We start from the raw sequence: 17,759 nt of genomic DNA on the forward strand, positions 1-17,759 counted from the left end.
ATGATGAAGGAATTTTTAGAGAAAAATGTTTTTGATAGCAAAATTTCAGAAAGTAAAAGAAAAGGTTGCATTATACAGGGCTTGTTATCTTGCTGTCTAACAATGGAAAGTTCTTTGAATTATAAGGTTGAGGAAATTACCCAGTTACAGAAGGCAGTTGATAATAGCAACAGTGTTTGTGAGAGGTTACAAAACCAATCAGACACTGAGACAGTAAATTTAAAATTGCATGCGGTTACCATTGGAGAAGCTTTACTTGAGAAATCTAAACATTGTGATGAATTATCAGAGGAAAATGAGAGATTAAAATTAAGAATTATGGAATTAGAGAAGAGATCTCAGGAATGCAGATATGCATCAAATCTTGGATTCAGCAATCTGCAGCAAACAGAACCTCATATTAAATCTGATAATTCATTACCAGCTGCCCCCACTGTGACTACCACAGTTTATAACAATAATAATAATACAGGTGAAGTTCAGCTTGTAATGAAGCCGTTAAAACCAAAAGAATTAGACGCAATTCTTAAAGAAATAGGAATGGTTCCATACCATGATTTAAACAGATTTTTAAAATGGTTTTGTGACGTGCAGCAAGTCAGAGATATGTACAATCTCAACCCATCTGACTTAGAAAGAGTTTTGCAACATTCTATAGGAAGTGGTCTTTGGATGAGAATTAAACAAATCTGTATTCAGCCTCTGAGGACAAGGGACATATTACTGGAATTATTATGTGTTTTGTATGGTGTACGTTCTGATGTTACTATTCATGGAAAGATCCAACAAATGCAAAATGAATCTCCCTATGAATTGTCACACAGGATAGCAACTATTATGGAATTATTGGACGGTAATAATCTTGCATTTGAGCGTGGGGGCCTGATACATATGAGTATGTTTCTAGATGCGTTGCATGAAGATATCAAACAAAATATTTTATTAGTTACCCCAAATCCTCATGATTTAAAAGACATATTGTTGAGAGCAGACCATTTATGGAGAAAGTCAAATGAGCAGGCTGTCAAAATTGATTTAGCCACATTGTTTAGGACAAATACTGAGCATAAAGATCAGAAGATAATATCCTATGATAACACCCAGAGAGGACACTCCGGGTCAAACATAGGTGATATTAATATGAAAAACAGAGCTGAACAAAATAATAATAAGAAAAGGTCCAAGACTTGGATACCGTTTTCTCAGTTAAAACATAAATATGACCACCTGAAAATTGAGTATGATAAGATGAGAGAGGAGCGTGATAAATTATTACAGCAGTTGAAGGGGGTACAAAATGTACATTCTCCAGATCTGTCTTTGAATGCAAATGACACTTCTCTAGCAGTGGGGGTGAATTAGCTCCAAACTGTAAACGTGTAAATAGTGTTTTGTTTTAACTTCAAACAATGTTTAAGGACCTCGCTAATGAGTTTTGTTGGAGAGTTTTTTTGTCTTTCAGATATTGACATTTAAATGACGGTGAATAGCAGAAGCACAGTCTGAAATTGCTGGCTGGTGAGGGAGAATTATGGGAGAAATGCTGAAAAGACAACAAGGAATTATAAAGCATTCATGGACTCTCTCGAAATTCATCAAGCAATGGACCTTTTTTTTTTTTTTTTTTTTCTTCAACGCCCTAATTTTTAATTTTTCTCCCTTTTCCTGATATATTTTGCTTTTCATTTTTTTTTTTTAATTTTCTTTATGTTTTATTTCTTGAACTTTATCTTAAAACCAAAGAGAAGCATTTTAACCTAAAATAATTTTCATAACATCTGTACATATTACATAATGCATATTAATCAATATATTTGACATCTAAGGTGAGATGCTGCACAATGGCTTGGCATAGCATAAATTTTAGTATGTTGGGTGGTTTTCCTAAATTTATAAGAGGGGTGAGTGAAATTCATCACTCTAGTCATGATTTGAAACTTTGTTGACTCAGTTGTTTATAATATGCTAAAGGCTATGACATATATGGATGAAAAAGACCTTTCTACCTTTCATGGTGAAGATACTGGCAAGAATTTCCACTGCCGCTTTGTCTGCATAGAAGATCTGATAAACACTGATGTCAAGCTGATTCTATCTGAACCATCGTGTGGGGGTATATGTATATGTTGGTATACCATTCAAGTGTAATTGTGGACTGAATGATCCAAGTAACTGCTTTATTGAAGACAATGAGGGGTCGGCCTACAGAAAATTACAAAAGCAAATTGTGGCTGGCAATCAACAAATTCTGATACTTGACAGGTACACATCCCAGTCATCATTGTTCAAATAGGAAATGGAAAGAAGCAGATGTGAATTGTAAAATGCTTGCAAGATGGACTCATGAATGTCAAGTGCAAGAAAATAGTTTGAAGCACAGTTCTTACTGCCATATCCAAACTTTTTGACCTTGAAAGTGAGTGCTGGTACATTGATAGTTCTTCTTACTATAAAGATGAAAGTAGAGTGTTTGCGTAAAAGCATCTTTAAAAATGAAAAGCTTGAGCCTGGAGATGGAAAAAATCCTGGACTTATGTGGATTGGAGTTCCCAGAGCATACCAAGTTTACTTTCAGTGAGATGGTGAGAGATGTGATGAAGTCAGACCGAAGAATGGACTGTGACATCAGCTCATCTTTGCGCAATATTCAAGATCTTGATGTGATATAATAAGGCCTAACAGCTATATGGGCTACTGACGTTTACCAAATCCTTTTCCATTCATGGTCTAAAAGTTATATTATCTAATAACTGTTTCATGGGGATATTTTAGAGGCTGGCGAAGAGAGATGTAACCAGTTTCAACTTCATATTTTATATGAGCCATTGTAAAGCATCCAGTACCTTAAATCGTAATGATATTTTTTGTTGTTTGATTTATGGGTCAGTTCTAGTAGTTAGAACCGACCCAAGTGGGGGTATATGTTGTAATATGTTGGCCAATTTATGTATAATATTGTATTGGAGTGCTGACCAGAAATTCAGTTGCATTGTCCAACTGAATTTTAACATAGCAAGGGAACAAGCTGAAGACTCTTTGATGTGTTAATCATATGCAAGTCTATTTGAACATTTCAAAGGGTATTCAGGTGGTATGTTAATCTAATCTAATTACATATATCTAAAGAGGACTTGTTGATGTTGATATGCGGGAGTGCAAATTGGGGTGGTTTATGACTACAGCTGTTCACGGCTGGGGGTTGTTGTCTGTTTGAAACACTAAAGCTAATCAAAGGCCAATCAAATTGCTCAGCCATTCAATATTTAGTGAATATAACACGGCATTCAGTCTATAGGTTTAGTAAGTGAGGCTTGTATGTATAAGGGAGACTTGTCTGTGCATGGCTGGGAAGACTGAATAATATGGGTCTCTGAATTATATTTCCTCTGTCGGATTTCTTTGTCATCTGTGGACTTTGGACTTTGTTCTGTGTTGGAAGTCAATAAAGTGCATCTCTCTGGAAGAATTGGGTTGCTGCGGAAGAGTACTTACATCATCATTATAATAATACCTAAATATTAATATACCCGAAATATTAATAGACACGATCACTACACTCCCGTTCTTTGAACTTATATTCGATCACTACAGCCTCGTCCAGCCGTCATATGACGGTGGGCGGTGGCTTAGCGGTTAATGACACAAATGCAGGTCACAAATGTAATGCGTTTACCTGCACCAGATTGTATGGTACAGTAGTACAAGGGGATCCTATCCTGTGTGCCTTATAACTCTTGGTGTTGTCTGGCACAATTTCAGCTCATTCAGAAGAATGGGCTGAAATAGCGCTGCACCTGGAACGCATGTGAATCACACAGGAACGCACAGTGTGTGAACTGGCCCTAAGTCCTGGAGCCCAGTGCAGAAAAAAGTTCCATCACCTGGCTCCACTAACTTGCTTGCAGTGAGGGCACTAGTGTGGGCACCTAAGGCGATTGCCCTGCATCTTTAGCAGGGTGCCCAGATGCCATGATTGTCCCCTGTATACACGCTAGCATGTCCTTGATTTGGGGGTGGGGGGGGGCAGTGAGTGATATGATACTGTATGTGCTTGGGGGGCGCTTTGGGAGAAGAGAGGACTTCATGGGGAGTAGTCAGATTTTATATCCAACTCCCCCTTGTAGCACAATTCCTTTCTCCTCCCAAAGCGCCACCAAGCACATACCATATCCAATTACCCCCCCCATATCACTGCAAGTATTCATCTTTGTTAGCTTGCCAACCCCCTGCAAGTGTCTTCTTAATCATACTATAGTATAACAATTACATACCTCAGATCAGCGCGGCAGATCATGCACAGCGGTGTTCCTCATCCCCAGCTCCTCCTCCTGTCTGAATACAGGACGGAGGAGGAGCCGAGGACAAAACCAACCAGCGCACGAAGATATATGTTGGCACAATGGCACGGCTGCGCAAATGGGCATACAGGTACGTCCCCTTTAAGACACGGCACTGTGGGTGCCGCGTGCTCCGTGACTGTGCCCGCAGGACCCGCGGACTCGATTTTCGCCGGTGTCCAACGATTGTGTCACGGAGTGGAAGAACAGGGAGATGCCTATGTAAATAAGGCATTTTCCCGTTCTGGCTTGTGTCATGGCAGAGATCACCGATCCCTTTCATCGGGAGCAGTGATCGCTGTCATGTGAGTTGAAGACCATCCCCCCACAGTTAGAATAACTCCCTAGGACACACCTAACCCCTTCATCGCCCCCTATTGCTTAACCCCTTCCCTGCCAGTGTCATTTATACAGTAATCAGTGCATTTTTATAGCACTGATCGCTGTACAAATGAAAATGGTCCCAAAATAGTGTCAAAAGTGTCCGATATAATGTCGATAAAAATCGCAGATCACCGCCATTACTAATAAAAAAAATAATAATAATAATGCCATAAATCTGCCCCTTCTTTTGTAGATGCTATAACTTTTGCGCAAACCAATCAATATATGCTTATTGTGATTTTTTTTTACCAAAAATATGAAGAAGAATACAAATCAGCCTAAACTGAGGAAAATTTTTTTTTTATATATATTTTTTGGGGATATTTATTATGGCAAAAAGTAAAAAATATTGGGTTTTTTTTTCAAAATTGTCAAAATTGTTGCACTTTTTTTGTTTATAGTGCAAAAAATAAAAACCGCAGAGCTGATCAAATACCACCAAAAGAAAGTTCTATTTGTGGGAAAAAAAAAGGATGTCAATTTTGTTTGGGGGCAATGTCGCACAACCGCGCAATTGTCAGTTAAAGCGACACAGTGCAGAATCCCAAAAAGTGCTCTGCTCCAGAAGGGGGTAAATTCTTCCAGGGCTGAAGCGGTTAAACCTAACATTTGTAGTTAAAATTGTAGTTTCCCCTATTATTTACATGAAAGCAGTTCTAAAGGAAGAAGGTTTTTTACCTTCATGCTTTCTGTGCGTTAAGGTAAAAATTCTTCTGGGTGCAGCTCCCCCTCCCAGCCCCCCCCCAATACTTATGTGAATCCCATCTTGATTCAGAGAAGTTCACAAGAGCAACAGTTCTTCCAGGTTTCTCTCCCCTCATTGACTCGCACAGCAGCGGGAGCCATTTGCTCCTGCTGCTGTCAATCAAAGCCAGTGAGCCAATAAGGAGACAGTGGGGTCAGGGTGTGTGTGTGTGAATGGCCAGTGTCCATTCACTGGAGTGTGGCTCAGGAGTGACCCCATAGCAAGAGACTTAGGGAAAGAACCACTAGCGGGGACCAAAAGGGATTGGGGCTGCCCTGTGCAAAATCATTACACAGAGCAGGTATGACATGTTTGTTGTTTTTTTTTTTTTTAAAGTTGCAACCTTTACACTTTAACTCATTCAATTAGTAGTAGTATATTAGTAGCACTGAATTAAAGATGGGGTTGTACATTGGCATTCTTGACTTGGATGTCAGAGGACCTTGTCCTAGGCTTCATTTACACATGTGCACTGCCCTTTTGTAGATGTATGATGGTAGATTTAACTCTTAATGACACCCCTACCGGTCTTTGCTATCACATATGTGTTTGTGCATGCCGAAAACCTAATGTAGCACAGTGCCACACTTTTTGGTACTGTGTGGTTTTTAAAATTTGTCGGGCACCATTTTTGCGCATTTCTCTCATGGAAGGGGTGCAACGGAGCAAACAGCCTGCATTCAGGCGCAAATACAGTGGAACGTTAGTTTACGAGCATAATCCATTCCAGGAGAATGCTTGTAATCCAAAGCACTCGCATATTACAGCCAGTTTTCACATAGAGGTCAATGGAAACAAAGATAATTAGTTCCGCATTGACTTCTATTACATGCAATACCGCATGTGGCCAGAGGTGGGGGGGCACCGGAGAGCCTCGGAAATACTCGGGGACAGCTCGGCTGGACTCAAAAAGCCTCGAAAAGGCTCAGAAATACTCTGGAATGGAGTATTTCCAAGTGTTTTCGAGTATTTCCAAGTGATTCCGAACGGCTCCGAACGGTTCCTAGTGTCACTGGAGCCCCTGAAGCTCTGATCAAATGTGGTACTGCACACCCCATTAGCTTGAATTCTGCTTGTTTTGCGAGACAACACTCGCAAACCGAGTCAGAATTAAAAAAAAGAAGTTGCTCCTCTTTCAAAATGCTCGTTAACCGTGTTACTCGTAAACCAAGGTTCCACTGTATGTTTCTTTTGGTTTAAAAACATATTTGTTGTTAAGGCTCCATTCAACCTAAAGAAACATATTTGCGCCTGAATGCGGGCTGTTCTGATAGATAAAGCTGAGACATTTCTTAAGCTGCTAGATACCAGTTCCACCACATTCAATTGGCCGATCACTAAGATGGGCTTCCTCACTGGCCAATAGGAATGTGCAAGAGGCAGAAATATGAGGGCAAACCTTGGCAATATGAGGAAGTGTCAAAGCTTTGCCTGTCAAAATGGCTCAAAACCTGACCCTAATGGGGCTTTTTTTTTGGTGGCTGGTTTAGATATAAGTACATCTACAGTATGAGCCTGAAATTTATACCTGAAGAAGCTTTTTTTGCTTTTTAAACAGTCCCTTTCAAACATTCCTCAAGCTCCCAATGCAAATTAATGGAATGCAATGCGATGTAATGGAATGTTACAATAGTGTACACAGCCCTTTCTTTTCCTCTTCCTGTTTTTTTTCCTCTTTTTCTCTCTCACTTTTTTCTATCTCATCCTTTTTTTCCTCCTGATGAAGTTGGATATGATGGATATAGTTGTACATAAATTTCTTCCTCTCTATCCGTTCTCTTCTCGGGTCTCTTGGCTGTTCCAGGCGGAATCTGACGTACCTCAAGGCGCTGTCTATCACCATCAGGATGTCGGTGGATCTTCCCAGAGTTTTTATTGTGCTCTCCATTGTATAATTCTCAATGGCCATCACCGTCTCCGCACCCATGAGTCTAAATTGTTTCTCCATTTCCAGATAATCTCCTTTCGTTTTGGAGGTGAGGACAATGATGGGAACAATATCTGAAGAAGAGAATGTAGTGAGCATCTCAAAGTTTTTAGTTTTTAGTATTTTCCTCCCTACCTCCGCGGTCTGTAGTACTCCCACCCACTAGTATCAGATGCTGAAAATGTCACATTGGGTTAAGCGAGGCCTATAATACTATGCCATTTTTTACCTTGATCACCAAAGTATTTTTAGATCTTTTTCATATATTTATTAACTTTTTAAGTTTATCATAATAAAGTAGGACTATAGGAAAAACGTTTTTTTTTTCATTTTGGATAGAGTAAGGGGGGGAGGGTTATAACCTCTGTAAGATTTATTTTTGCCATCTTTATCCCATTGGGCAGATTTCCATTCACTTCCTGTCCCATAGCCAAAACAAGAAATGAGAGAAAATCTCTGAAAATAATGGGAAATCATTGGGGCACCCCAGGTCACCAAAATTGGAAGATTTTCACTCTATTACTTTTCTGGACAACCCAAAATTTGGGATTCTCTTTTACTTTCACAAACAGAATAAAAAAAAAAATAAAAGAAATAAAAGATTTGCCTTTAGTTATACTTTCAGTTCAATGTTTTTTTTATTAAATTTGGAAAAGTGAACAACAAATGTAACATCACATATTAGAATAGGCTCATTTTCAAGCATAGTAGCTACATTGAATAGGGTTTTACAGTATAAACAGTGCAAGTACAGATGTACGTCATACATATGGATTATGAGATCAGACCCCCTTAAATTTTTCACTCTTTGTTATATTGCAGCCATTTGCTAAAATCATTTATGTTCATTTTTTTCCTCATTAATGTACACACAGCACCCCATATTGTACACACATCCCCCCATATTGACAGAAAAACACAGAATTGTTGACGTTTTTGCAGATTTATTAAAAAAGAAAAACTGAAATATCACATGGTCCTAAGTATTCAGACCCTTTGCTGTGACACTCATATATTTAACTCAGGTGCTGTCCATTTCTTCTGATCATCCTTGAGATGGTTCTACACCTTCATTTGAGTCCAGCTGTGTTTGATTATACTGATTGGACTTGATTAGGAAAGTCACACACCTGTCTATATAAGGCCTTACAGCTCACAGTGCATGTCAGAGCAAATGAGAATCATGAGGTTAAAGGAACTGCCTGAAGAGCTCAGAGACAGAATTGTGACAAGGCACAGATCTGGCCAAGGTTACAAATAAAATTTCTGCTGCACTTAAGGTTCCTAAGAGCACAGTGGCCTCCATAATCCTTAAATGGAAGACGTTTGGGATGACCAGAACCCTTCCTAGAGATGGCCGTGTGGCCAAACTGAGCTATCAGGGGAGAAGAGCCTTGGTGAGAGAGGTAAAGAAGACCCCAAAGATCACTGTGGCTGAACTCCAGAGATGCAGTCGGGTGATGGGAGAAGGTTGTAGAAAGTCAACCATCAATGCAGCCCTCCACCAGTCCGATGGAAGCCTCTCCTCAGTGCAAGACACATGAAAGCCCGCATGGAGTTTACTAAAAAACACCTGAAGGACACCAAGATGGTGAGAAATAAGATTCTTTGGTCTGATGAGACCAAAATAGAACTTTTTGGCCTTAATTCTAAGCGGTATGTGGGGAGAAAACCAGGCACTGCTCATCACCTGTCTAATACAGTCCCAACAGTGAAGCATGGTGGTGGCAGCATCATGCTGTGGGGATGTTTTTCAGCTGCAGGGACAGGATGACTGGTTGCCAATGAGGGAAAGATGAATGCGGCCAAGTACAGGGATATCCTGGATGAAAACCTTCTCCAGAGTGCTCAGGACCTCAGACTGGGCCGAAGGTTTACCTTCCAACAAGACAATGACCCTAAGCACACAGCTAAAATAATGAAGGAGTGGCTTCACAACAACTCCGTGACTGTTCTTGAATGGCCCAACCAGGGCCCTGACTTAAACCCAATTGAGCATCTCTGGAGAGACCTAAAAATGGCCGTCCACCAACGTTTACCCTCCAACCTGACAGAACTGGAGAGGATCTGCAAGGAGGAATGGCAGAGGATCCCCAAATCCAGGTGTGAAAAACTTGTTGCATCTTTCCCAAAAAGACTCATGGCTGTATTAGATCAAAAGGGGCTTCTACTAAATACTGAGCAAAGGGTCTGAATACTTAGGACCATGTGATATTTCAGTTTTTCTTTAATAATTCTGCAAAAAGTTCAACAATTCTGTGTTTTTCTGTCAATATGGGGTGCTGTGTGTACATTAATGAGGAAAAAAATGAACTTAACTGATTTTAGCAAATGGCTGCAATATAACAAAGAGTGAAAAATTTAAGGGGGTCTGAATACTTTCCGTCCCCACTGTGTATATATATATGTAATAAAACAAATAAAAATAAAACATTTCCCTATGACCATCAGCTTCATCTAGTGACCATAATGCAGTATTTTCCTGTCTCACTTTTCTATTACAAATGAAAAAAATTTGACCTGAAAAAAAAATATTCTTATAACATTTGTTTTTGCCCCCCATTCACATAGGATGAATGTACATGCAGTGTCGCCGGACATATAGCTCTGCTTTTTTAGAAATACGCCCCTTATTGTCAAATCATATTTGGTAAAAATCTGCCCCAGTTCCTTCACTTAGCAGCATAAGGGTCATACGGCTGTCACTTCCTCTCTAGGACTCATGTGTTGCAGTGCAGGATTTTCTTCCCTGCTACAGCTGTCTGCAGTAATCCCACCCCTGGTGTCTGACTGACAGGTATTGTGGCCAATCACATGCTGACCAAAGAGATGGCAGCAAGGTTAGTAGAATGAATGGCAGTTAAAGGACAAGAGTAATGGAATCATATCACCAACATGAGGTCTTTATACAGGAAAATGTTACCTGTCATTTTTACACAGTTTTCCATAAATGTTTTCATATCTTGCCTTTCTTCAGCTGATATTAGTTTTCTGACACTGGAGAGGAGTAGAAGAAGAACACAATGTTTATCCATGTAAATGGATAACAAAGACCCCTTAACACTTATGTGCATGCTTTAATGTGTCTTTAGTTTGAATGAAAAGTAGATATTTAGTAAGTTGTTTTTTTTAATGAATGCCCTATCACCCTGTCACCCTGTGTGTCAGGACCTGGATCACCTGCTGGTGGCACTGTGGTCCCCAGAGCTACAGGGCGTAGTTCTGGTTTTCACCAGCAGGTGTCTCCCAGCAGCCAGCAGATCCCAGTAATTATGCTCAACCTGATGCTGGCTGCCTTTACACACACATGAACTTTAATGGCATCCCAGTCTTATGCCCTGTACACACGGTCGGATTTTCCGATGGAAAATGTCCGATCGGAGCGTGTTGTCGGAAATTCCGACCGTGTGTGGGCACCATCGGACATTTTCCATTGGATTTTCCAACACACAAAGTTGGACAGCAGGAGATAAAATTTTCCAACAACAAAATCCGATCACGTCAATTCCGACCGTGTGTGGCCTGTTCTGAAGCACAAAGTGCCACGCATGCTCAGAAGAAATTCCGAGACGGGACAGCTCGTTCTGGTAAACTTAGCGTTCGCAATGGATACAGCACTTTCGTCACGCTGCAATGTTCAAAATGGTTTAATACAGCGCACTCTCTTCTTCTTTATAATGTGACAAGAATTAATTTAATGTTTGGATTTTTTCCAAGGCTGATCTTTGTTCAATGTTATTTTTATTTTTACTCCAGAATATTTTTGTGTGTGTTTTGTGTGTCAAGTTACCCCAACACCATTGATATCTTGTATTATTTAATCTCCAGGAGATTGTTTGTTGTTGGTGTCCCTTGTTCATTTCACATTGTATATTTGAAATGTACCTGAATCATCACAAACCAACTGTCATTTTTGAAGTAAAACACATAGGAGAGTATAATTCAAAACAAAAATCCTTTATTAAGGGATCAGAACCAAAGAGGAAGGCAACACTGGATCAACAGGAGAAATTAGTGAAGCCTGGGACCCCCACGGCAGACATCAATTCTTCAACATCAAAATTGGTGGCCTGAATAGTCCATATGTAAGGGAGGGCAGTCTGGTCCAGAATTTGCAGAGATCCGGATAGCAGCAGATGACATCTGTGTCCCCAGGCTGTGGTACCACAAGAGGCTGCATTTTTTGGACGACCAGACTGAACCCAGGGCAATCACTGTCTGGTCTTCCTTTCACGCTTCCTTCCCGGCTGTGGCTGTGCAGTTGGAGATGTGGCAGGAGGAGGAGTAGGACCTGGAGGAGGAGGAGGAGGAGGACCTGCAGGAGGAGGAGGACTGGGAGGACCTGGAGGAGGACTGGGAGAACCTGGAGGAGAGGGAGGAGGAGGAGGAGGACCATCGCGAAGGTGTGTCTGAGGTGTAATTTGGCCCCTCATACCTTTCTCCAGAGCCTCCGATATGAGGGCCTCACACATTACTTTTTGGCCCTTCTCCATCCTCTGCATTTTATATGCAATGAAGGCAGCAATGTTCTCCTCCATGGTGTGGGGTGCAACCAGGACCTCTGTAGCCCTCCAAAAGAATCCTATAGCAGCCTCCTCTAGGGCACTCCTCCTACTGCCACTTTCTGTTTTCAGGGGGGGTGGAGGGACTTGCAGATCAGCCAGCCGGCTCGGCCCGGCCACCTCCTGGCTGAGACTTCCCTGTGTATGAAAAAGGGACATGGTTTTAGTTGTTGCATCATCAATCACAATCATAAATTAGTACTCCCAACTAACATCTGGTTAACATCATTGATTGGACAAGCAGAAATATTTAGAGGAATGCTATACCTGGCTCAATCTGGGCTCCTCCACATGTGGCCTGGAAGGCCCAGGTTGGGCTTCAGAAGCCTCAGCCGGGGGGGAAGGAAGCGTGGAAGGAAGACAGGAAGTGGGATGGCCTGGGTTCAGTCTGGCCTGCCAGAAAGTGCAGCCTGTCGTAGTACAACATCCTGGGGACATAGATGTCATCTGCCGCTCCGGATCTCTGTGAATCCAGGACTTTCTAGCGCTCCCTCAGATATGTACTCCTCAGGCCACCAATTAATATCTTTAAATAGGTGATGTCTGCCGTGGGGATCACCTGCTTCACAATTTCACACAATTGCACCAGTGCTGCCTTCCTCTTTGCTTGGTTCTTGAAATGGGGGTGTTTAATCGCTAGGAATACTGACATGAAGTCATTATCTTTAAGTAGCATATCCATGTTCACTGCAAGACACAACACAAGACAAAGCCTAATGTCAGACAAAACTCTCCTAATCTTGTTACAATATAGGCCTCAATCTAGAACCAGTATAGGCACAAGTTTGTCTCTTACCTTTGTTCTTACGATCGGCACGTCCAATGCTCCTTCTTCCGCTCACAGATCGTACTTAATACGCACGCGTGTTACGCTTTATACACACTGTGCATGCGTGTAACTCCGCCCGCCCCTGATGTTCTTTCTAGTTTATTCCCCGCCCCTTTTTGTTCGGCGCAGTGGATGAAGAGCATGATGGCGGATTTAGAGCAGGTGTGTGCTAATTATAGCAACGAGGAGGAGGAGGAGGAAAGCCCGGATCCAGGCACGTCCCGATCCAGAAGGAGACGTTTTAAGGCCACAAATATGTCCTTTGGGAAGATGTTGGAGATGGTCGACATCATGAGGAATTCCGACTATGACGGAAAATATGGGCCTTACCCACACCCCAACATTCGAAAGGCCAAAATCATTGCTAAAGTGATCAAAAGCCTTCACAGGAATTTCGGGGTACGAAGATCTAAAGATCAGCTCAGGAAGCGGTGGTCGGACCTGAAGTTGAGAGAGCCAGAGCAGTACCGAAAGATCTGGAGAGTGCTGCAAAAAAGTAAGTAGTTGTGCTGTGTTCCTATTCTTTCTGTCTTTATTCCGTTCATTCTGCTCCATATGCTTTTATTAATTGTAACGTTTAAAAGGGCAACTTTAATGTTCATGGGCCCATTATTCGTTCGTATCCAACATTTTTCTTTCGGCCTCTAGAACACCATTGTTTAGGCCATATGCATTTTTTTTTTTGGGCCTACTTGGATGCCAAATATTTGTTTGTGTAGATGGGTTTGTTACTAGAATGAAATGCCAACTAGATTGTGTGTAAGGAGAGGACACTGAGCAGCTGTTTTCACATCTGGACACTGGAGCACTAGTGTGGGACACAAGAACACCATTTTTATTAGGGGGCACACAGGTGCTCCAGTGTATACTATAGGGGGGGCTACATCTGTGAAGCTTGTACCAAACAGGTAAAGTATTGCAGCTTGACAAAGGCCAATAAAAAATATACATCTTGGAACTCTGCTAAAATAGACAATTGTACCCCACTTCCAAGCAATGTTTACTATTTCTAGTTCTGCCATCAAATATCTGTGTGCTAATTATACCATTTTTGTTTTACATAGGGGAGAAAAGACTCGGGGGACACCCCTCATCCGAGGAGACCACAGACTCCCCACCTATGGAAGAAGGTGAAATACCCCCAAACGAAGCTGAGCAGGAGGAAGAAGAAGATGTGGTGGAGATTGGCACCACAACAGGTGAGTGTCTGCGACCGCAGGCTCAGGTAAAAGAGATGGATGGTGGCAGATTTTTGAGACCTTTTTTTTTTTTTTTATTTATCTCTTTTTAGGTGATCGTGAGGTTGTGGATCCCCAACGCTTTACTTCTGAAATTGCCCAGATCCTGATCGGGGAGATCATGGGGTGTAATGCCAAACTGCAAAACATCCAGCAAAAATCCATGATGTTATTAAAAAAAATAATAACATCATTGATGTTTTGGGGCGAATTTAAACCCCACAAAATCACTTTTTGTATTGTGGTTCAAGATTTTAAAATTTTTTGCAATGTTTAGAAAAGCCAAATTTGGAGGATGCACACAGTGTGCCAACATGTGCTATCTGCCATCACGGGAGATCAATGGACGCGTTTTGGGGGTGCAACCCCTTCCTCAATTATAAAGTCGCGTTGAGGAAGGGCTTGCTCCCCCAAAACACATCCCTTGATCCCCCCTGATGGCAGATAGCACATGTTGACATTCGTAAATTGGTGTGCATCTTCCAAATTTGGCTTTTCCAGGGGTGATTTCCCCCCATCTGAACGCTATATCAAACCCAGTTCCTAAATACTGATGTCTGATATAGCCTTCAGGTTTTACCTAATGTGAACTTTGTAAGTTCAAGTTTTTTGGCTTTCTTGTTGGTTTTACACAGGCCTGTTTTATCTGAAATGGATATTTCGATTTTTGATAATGCTACTGCAAAAATTGTTATACAACAAACATGTTGGTTTGTTTTAAAAAACTTTGGTAAATGCACATGTGATTGTGCAGGTATAAAAAAGTGCCTTACTCAAGAATGTGTGGATTATTGTCTCAACACTACAACACTTTTGGGGTGATGTAATAGCTGTTTTATGCAAAAATGGGGGTTATTTCCTAAGGGCAAATCCACTTTGCACTACAAGTGCAGGTTCAGTGCAGTTGCAAGTGCACTTGTAGTGAAATGTGTTTTTGCATTTAGTAAATAACAGCCAACAGTGCTTTGTATAAGGTTACACAATCACTACATTTTCTGCACTCAAAACATTTCTGTCAGGGTCAGCTAAAACAAACACAAGCAGTAAATGTCCACCAAGAATTTCTATGGTTTTTTTATTATAAAAAGGCTTCACATATTGTCTGGCATATTGATAGCCCCCCTACCCCCAAAGAACTCCAGGTATCGTAACCGGACATCACGGGCACTCAGGGAGGGCAAGCCAGGACGGCCACTTTCAAGCGCCGTCAGTGTTGTTGGATGTAGGATTCCGGCCTCAGGCCCAACTCAGCCAGCATAGTTGGCAGAATGTTTTCTTTAAAAATTATGGAGAACACAGCACGCCAGTATTATATGGTTCAGTTTATACTCCGCCATATGGATGGGTGTCAGAAATAGTCGGAACCGGTGTCTTGCCGAGAATGTTCCCTCGGCGGATAAGTTCCCCCCCTGTACTGCGCAGTACTTACTACTCTCAGCCGCCGAGATAGCCGAAGCTCAAATGCTTCAATCAGCTGTACACGGCGCCTGCGCTCTGGGTCCAGGTTCCTTCCCCACCATCCAAGTGGACCTAGAGGGGGAATCTAAAAGTGCCGAGCGCAGCGAGGCCGTGCCCGAAGCGTGGCGAGCGAAGCGAGCCCGCGAGGGGCCCTCTTCCAAGCGCCAGGTACAGCTGATTTTCAGCTGTTCTGCTTCGGCTATTTCCGCCGATACCTACTGCACAGGCGCAGTAGAGGGGGGAACTTATACGCCGAGCGGAACTTTCTCGGCAGAACACCGGCTGGCCAGGATTCCAAATGTGTTCTCCACCACTCTTCGTGCTCTGGCCAGCCGGTAATTAAAAACTCTCTGTTCCGGGGTGAGGGTCCTCATCGGGAATGGCCGCATCAGGTGGTCCCCCAGCGCAAACGCTTCATCAGCAACGAACATAAATGGGAGACCTTCCACATTGTCCTGTGGAGCTGGCAAGTCCAAGCTGCCATTCTGGAGACGCCTGTAGAACTCCGTCTGGGCGATGACTCCACCATCAGACATCCGGCCATTCTTCCCCACGTCCACATACAGAAAGTCGTAATTAGCTGACACCACCGCCAACATCACTATACTATTAAACCCCTTGTAATTATAATAGTACGACCCCGAGTTGGGTGGTGGGACGATGTGGACGTGTTTCCCATCAATTGCCCCTCCGCAGTTAGGAAAGTCCCACCGCTGGGCAAAGTGGGAGGCCACAGTCTGCCATTCCTGTGGCGTGGAAGGAAACTGTTGAGGAAAAAACAATAAACATTACGATTTTTTCACAGAAACATAGCAAGCAGATTAGACACAAACATTCTGGGGCAACCTCCAGATAGCATTTATTAAGGGGAATTTAACAAGGCCAAAGTATAAGGTACACCTATCATATTCCTCCTCCCCCCCTCTCATGGCCATTATTAACATTATAGGGGGTGTGTGGAAATCTTGGACAGGTAACCCTCTTCACTTCATTGAGAGAGATGCCTAAATACAGGGTATTACTTGGAACAGCCCCTCCTTAGTTACACTATTGGCAGACCACTGGACAGGTAAGAAGTGTCATAATACAAAGATATAAATACACACTGTACACATTTGAGGACATTTGGACATTCTGCTATTACCTATCAAGATAATAATAGGATACAAAAACTTTAAACAGTACCATTGGAAAGTATACAGGCAGGCCCTTGCACTACATGCTTTGGGGAATTCATCCATAAATCTGACCAGTAAAGAGATGGGTATAGTGTGTATGGGTTTGGCAAAGTCAGCAGATAGATGATTGAGGATAGAGAATTGGAATCAGCTGACTTAGCAGTTGGGGGGAGGGAGGGTTACTAAAAATTATTTGGGGACACCACAAAAAAAGCCTCTGCCACTCTGCCTGAATTTGAATCAAAAATAACATTTCCAAACATTTTAGGGGGTGTTTGGGGTAAAGCACTACTATGGAGCTGATAAAATACATTGATAAGTGACTACATGAGGTGAATATAGGGCCAAGAGACACCATGCTGGAGAGGTTATTGAAGGGCAAATATGTATGAAGGACATAAAATAATAATTACATAACAATCCAGCATGCGTGAGGACAAAGAGGACATTCACTGCATATTACAATCATGGTAATTAGGGAATGAGGAAAGAAATACAATATATTACCAAACATTCAATACAATAAAATGTGATATAAAAGGATAAAAATCTTACCTTAATATACTCCTTCTGCAGGACCTGGATGATGGCAGAACAGGTCTCTGGGATAATGATCCCCAGAGCCTGGGGGGAGATGCCTGTCGAGAACTTCAAGTCCTGCAGGCTTCTCCCTGTGGCCAAATACTGCAGAGTAGCGACCAACTTCTGCTCCGGAGTGATGGCTTGCCTCATGCAGGTATCCTGCCTGCTGATATAGGGGGTCAGCGAAGCCAACAAACGGTGAAATACGGGGTCCGTCATCCTGAGAAAGTTCCTGAAATCATCAGGATTATTCTCACGGATCTCACAGAGCAAAGGCATATGACAGAACTGGTCACGCTGAAGCAACCAATTCTTGGTCCATGAACTCCTCCTCACCCTGTTCATGGACTGGACTTGTGTCAAGGTCAGGACCCCAACACCAAGCCCCCGCACAGCACGAACTCTACGAGGAGTACGCATACGAAACATGGCTAGAAAACGGTCGGCTGCTCAGAATGAAGTAACAGAACGCACTGAAGAACAGCAAGGCCTGTGAAGAGCGACCTGAAAAACAGTAAC

At 42.2% G+C, this 17,759-nt stretch overlaps 1 protein-coding gene across 1 annotated transcript in view; it reads right to left on the reverse strand.

Moving 5' to 3' along the window:
* Positions 1-2,160: 2,160 nt before the first annotated feature.
* Positions 2,161-17,759, reverse strand: part of LOC141148180 (uncharacterized) — a 57,853-nt gene continuing 42,254 nt past the window's right edge. The window contains exons 3-4 of the mRNA XM_073635377.1: positions 10,317-10,390; positions 2,161-7,467 (exon numbers count right to left, since the gene is read on the reverse strand). Of these exons, the coding sequence (XP_073491478.1) occupies positions 7,091-7,467; positions 10,317-10,390 (451 nt within the window). The 3' untranslated portion in view covers positions 2,161-7,090. The remainder of the gene's footprint in view (positions 7,468-10,316; positions 10,391-17,759) is intronic.

The sequence above is a fragment of the Aquarana catesbeiana genome, linkage group LG06 (genome assembly GCF_042186555.1).
Source record: "Aquarana catesbeiana isolate 2022-GZ linkage group LG06, ASM4218655v1, whole genome shotgun sequence".
NCBI lineage: Eukaryota > Metazoa > Chordata > Amphibia > Anura > Ranidae > Aquarana > Aquarana catesbeiana.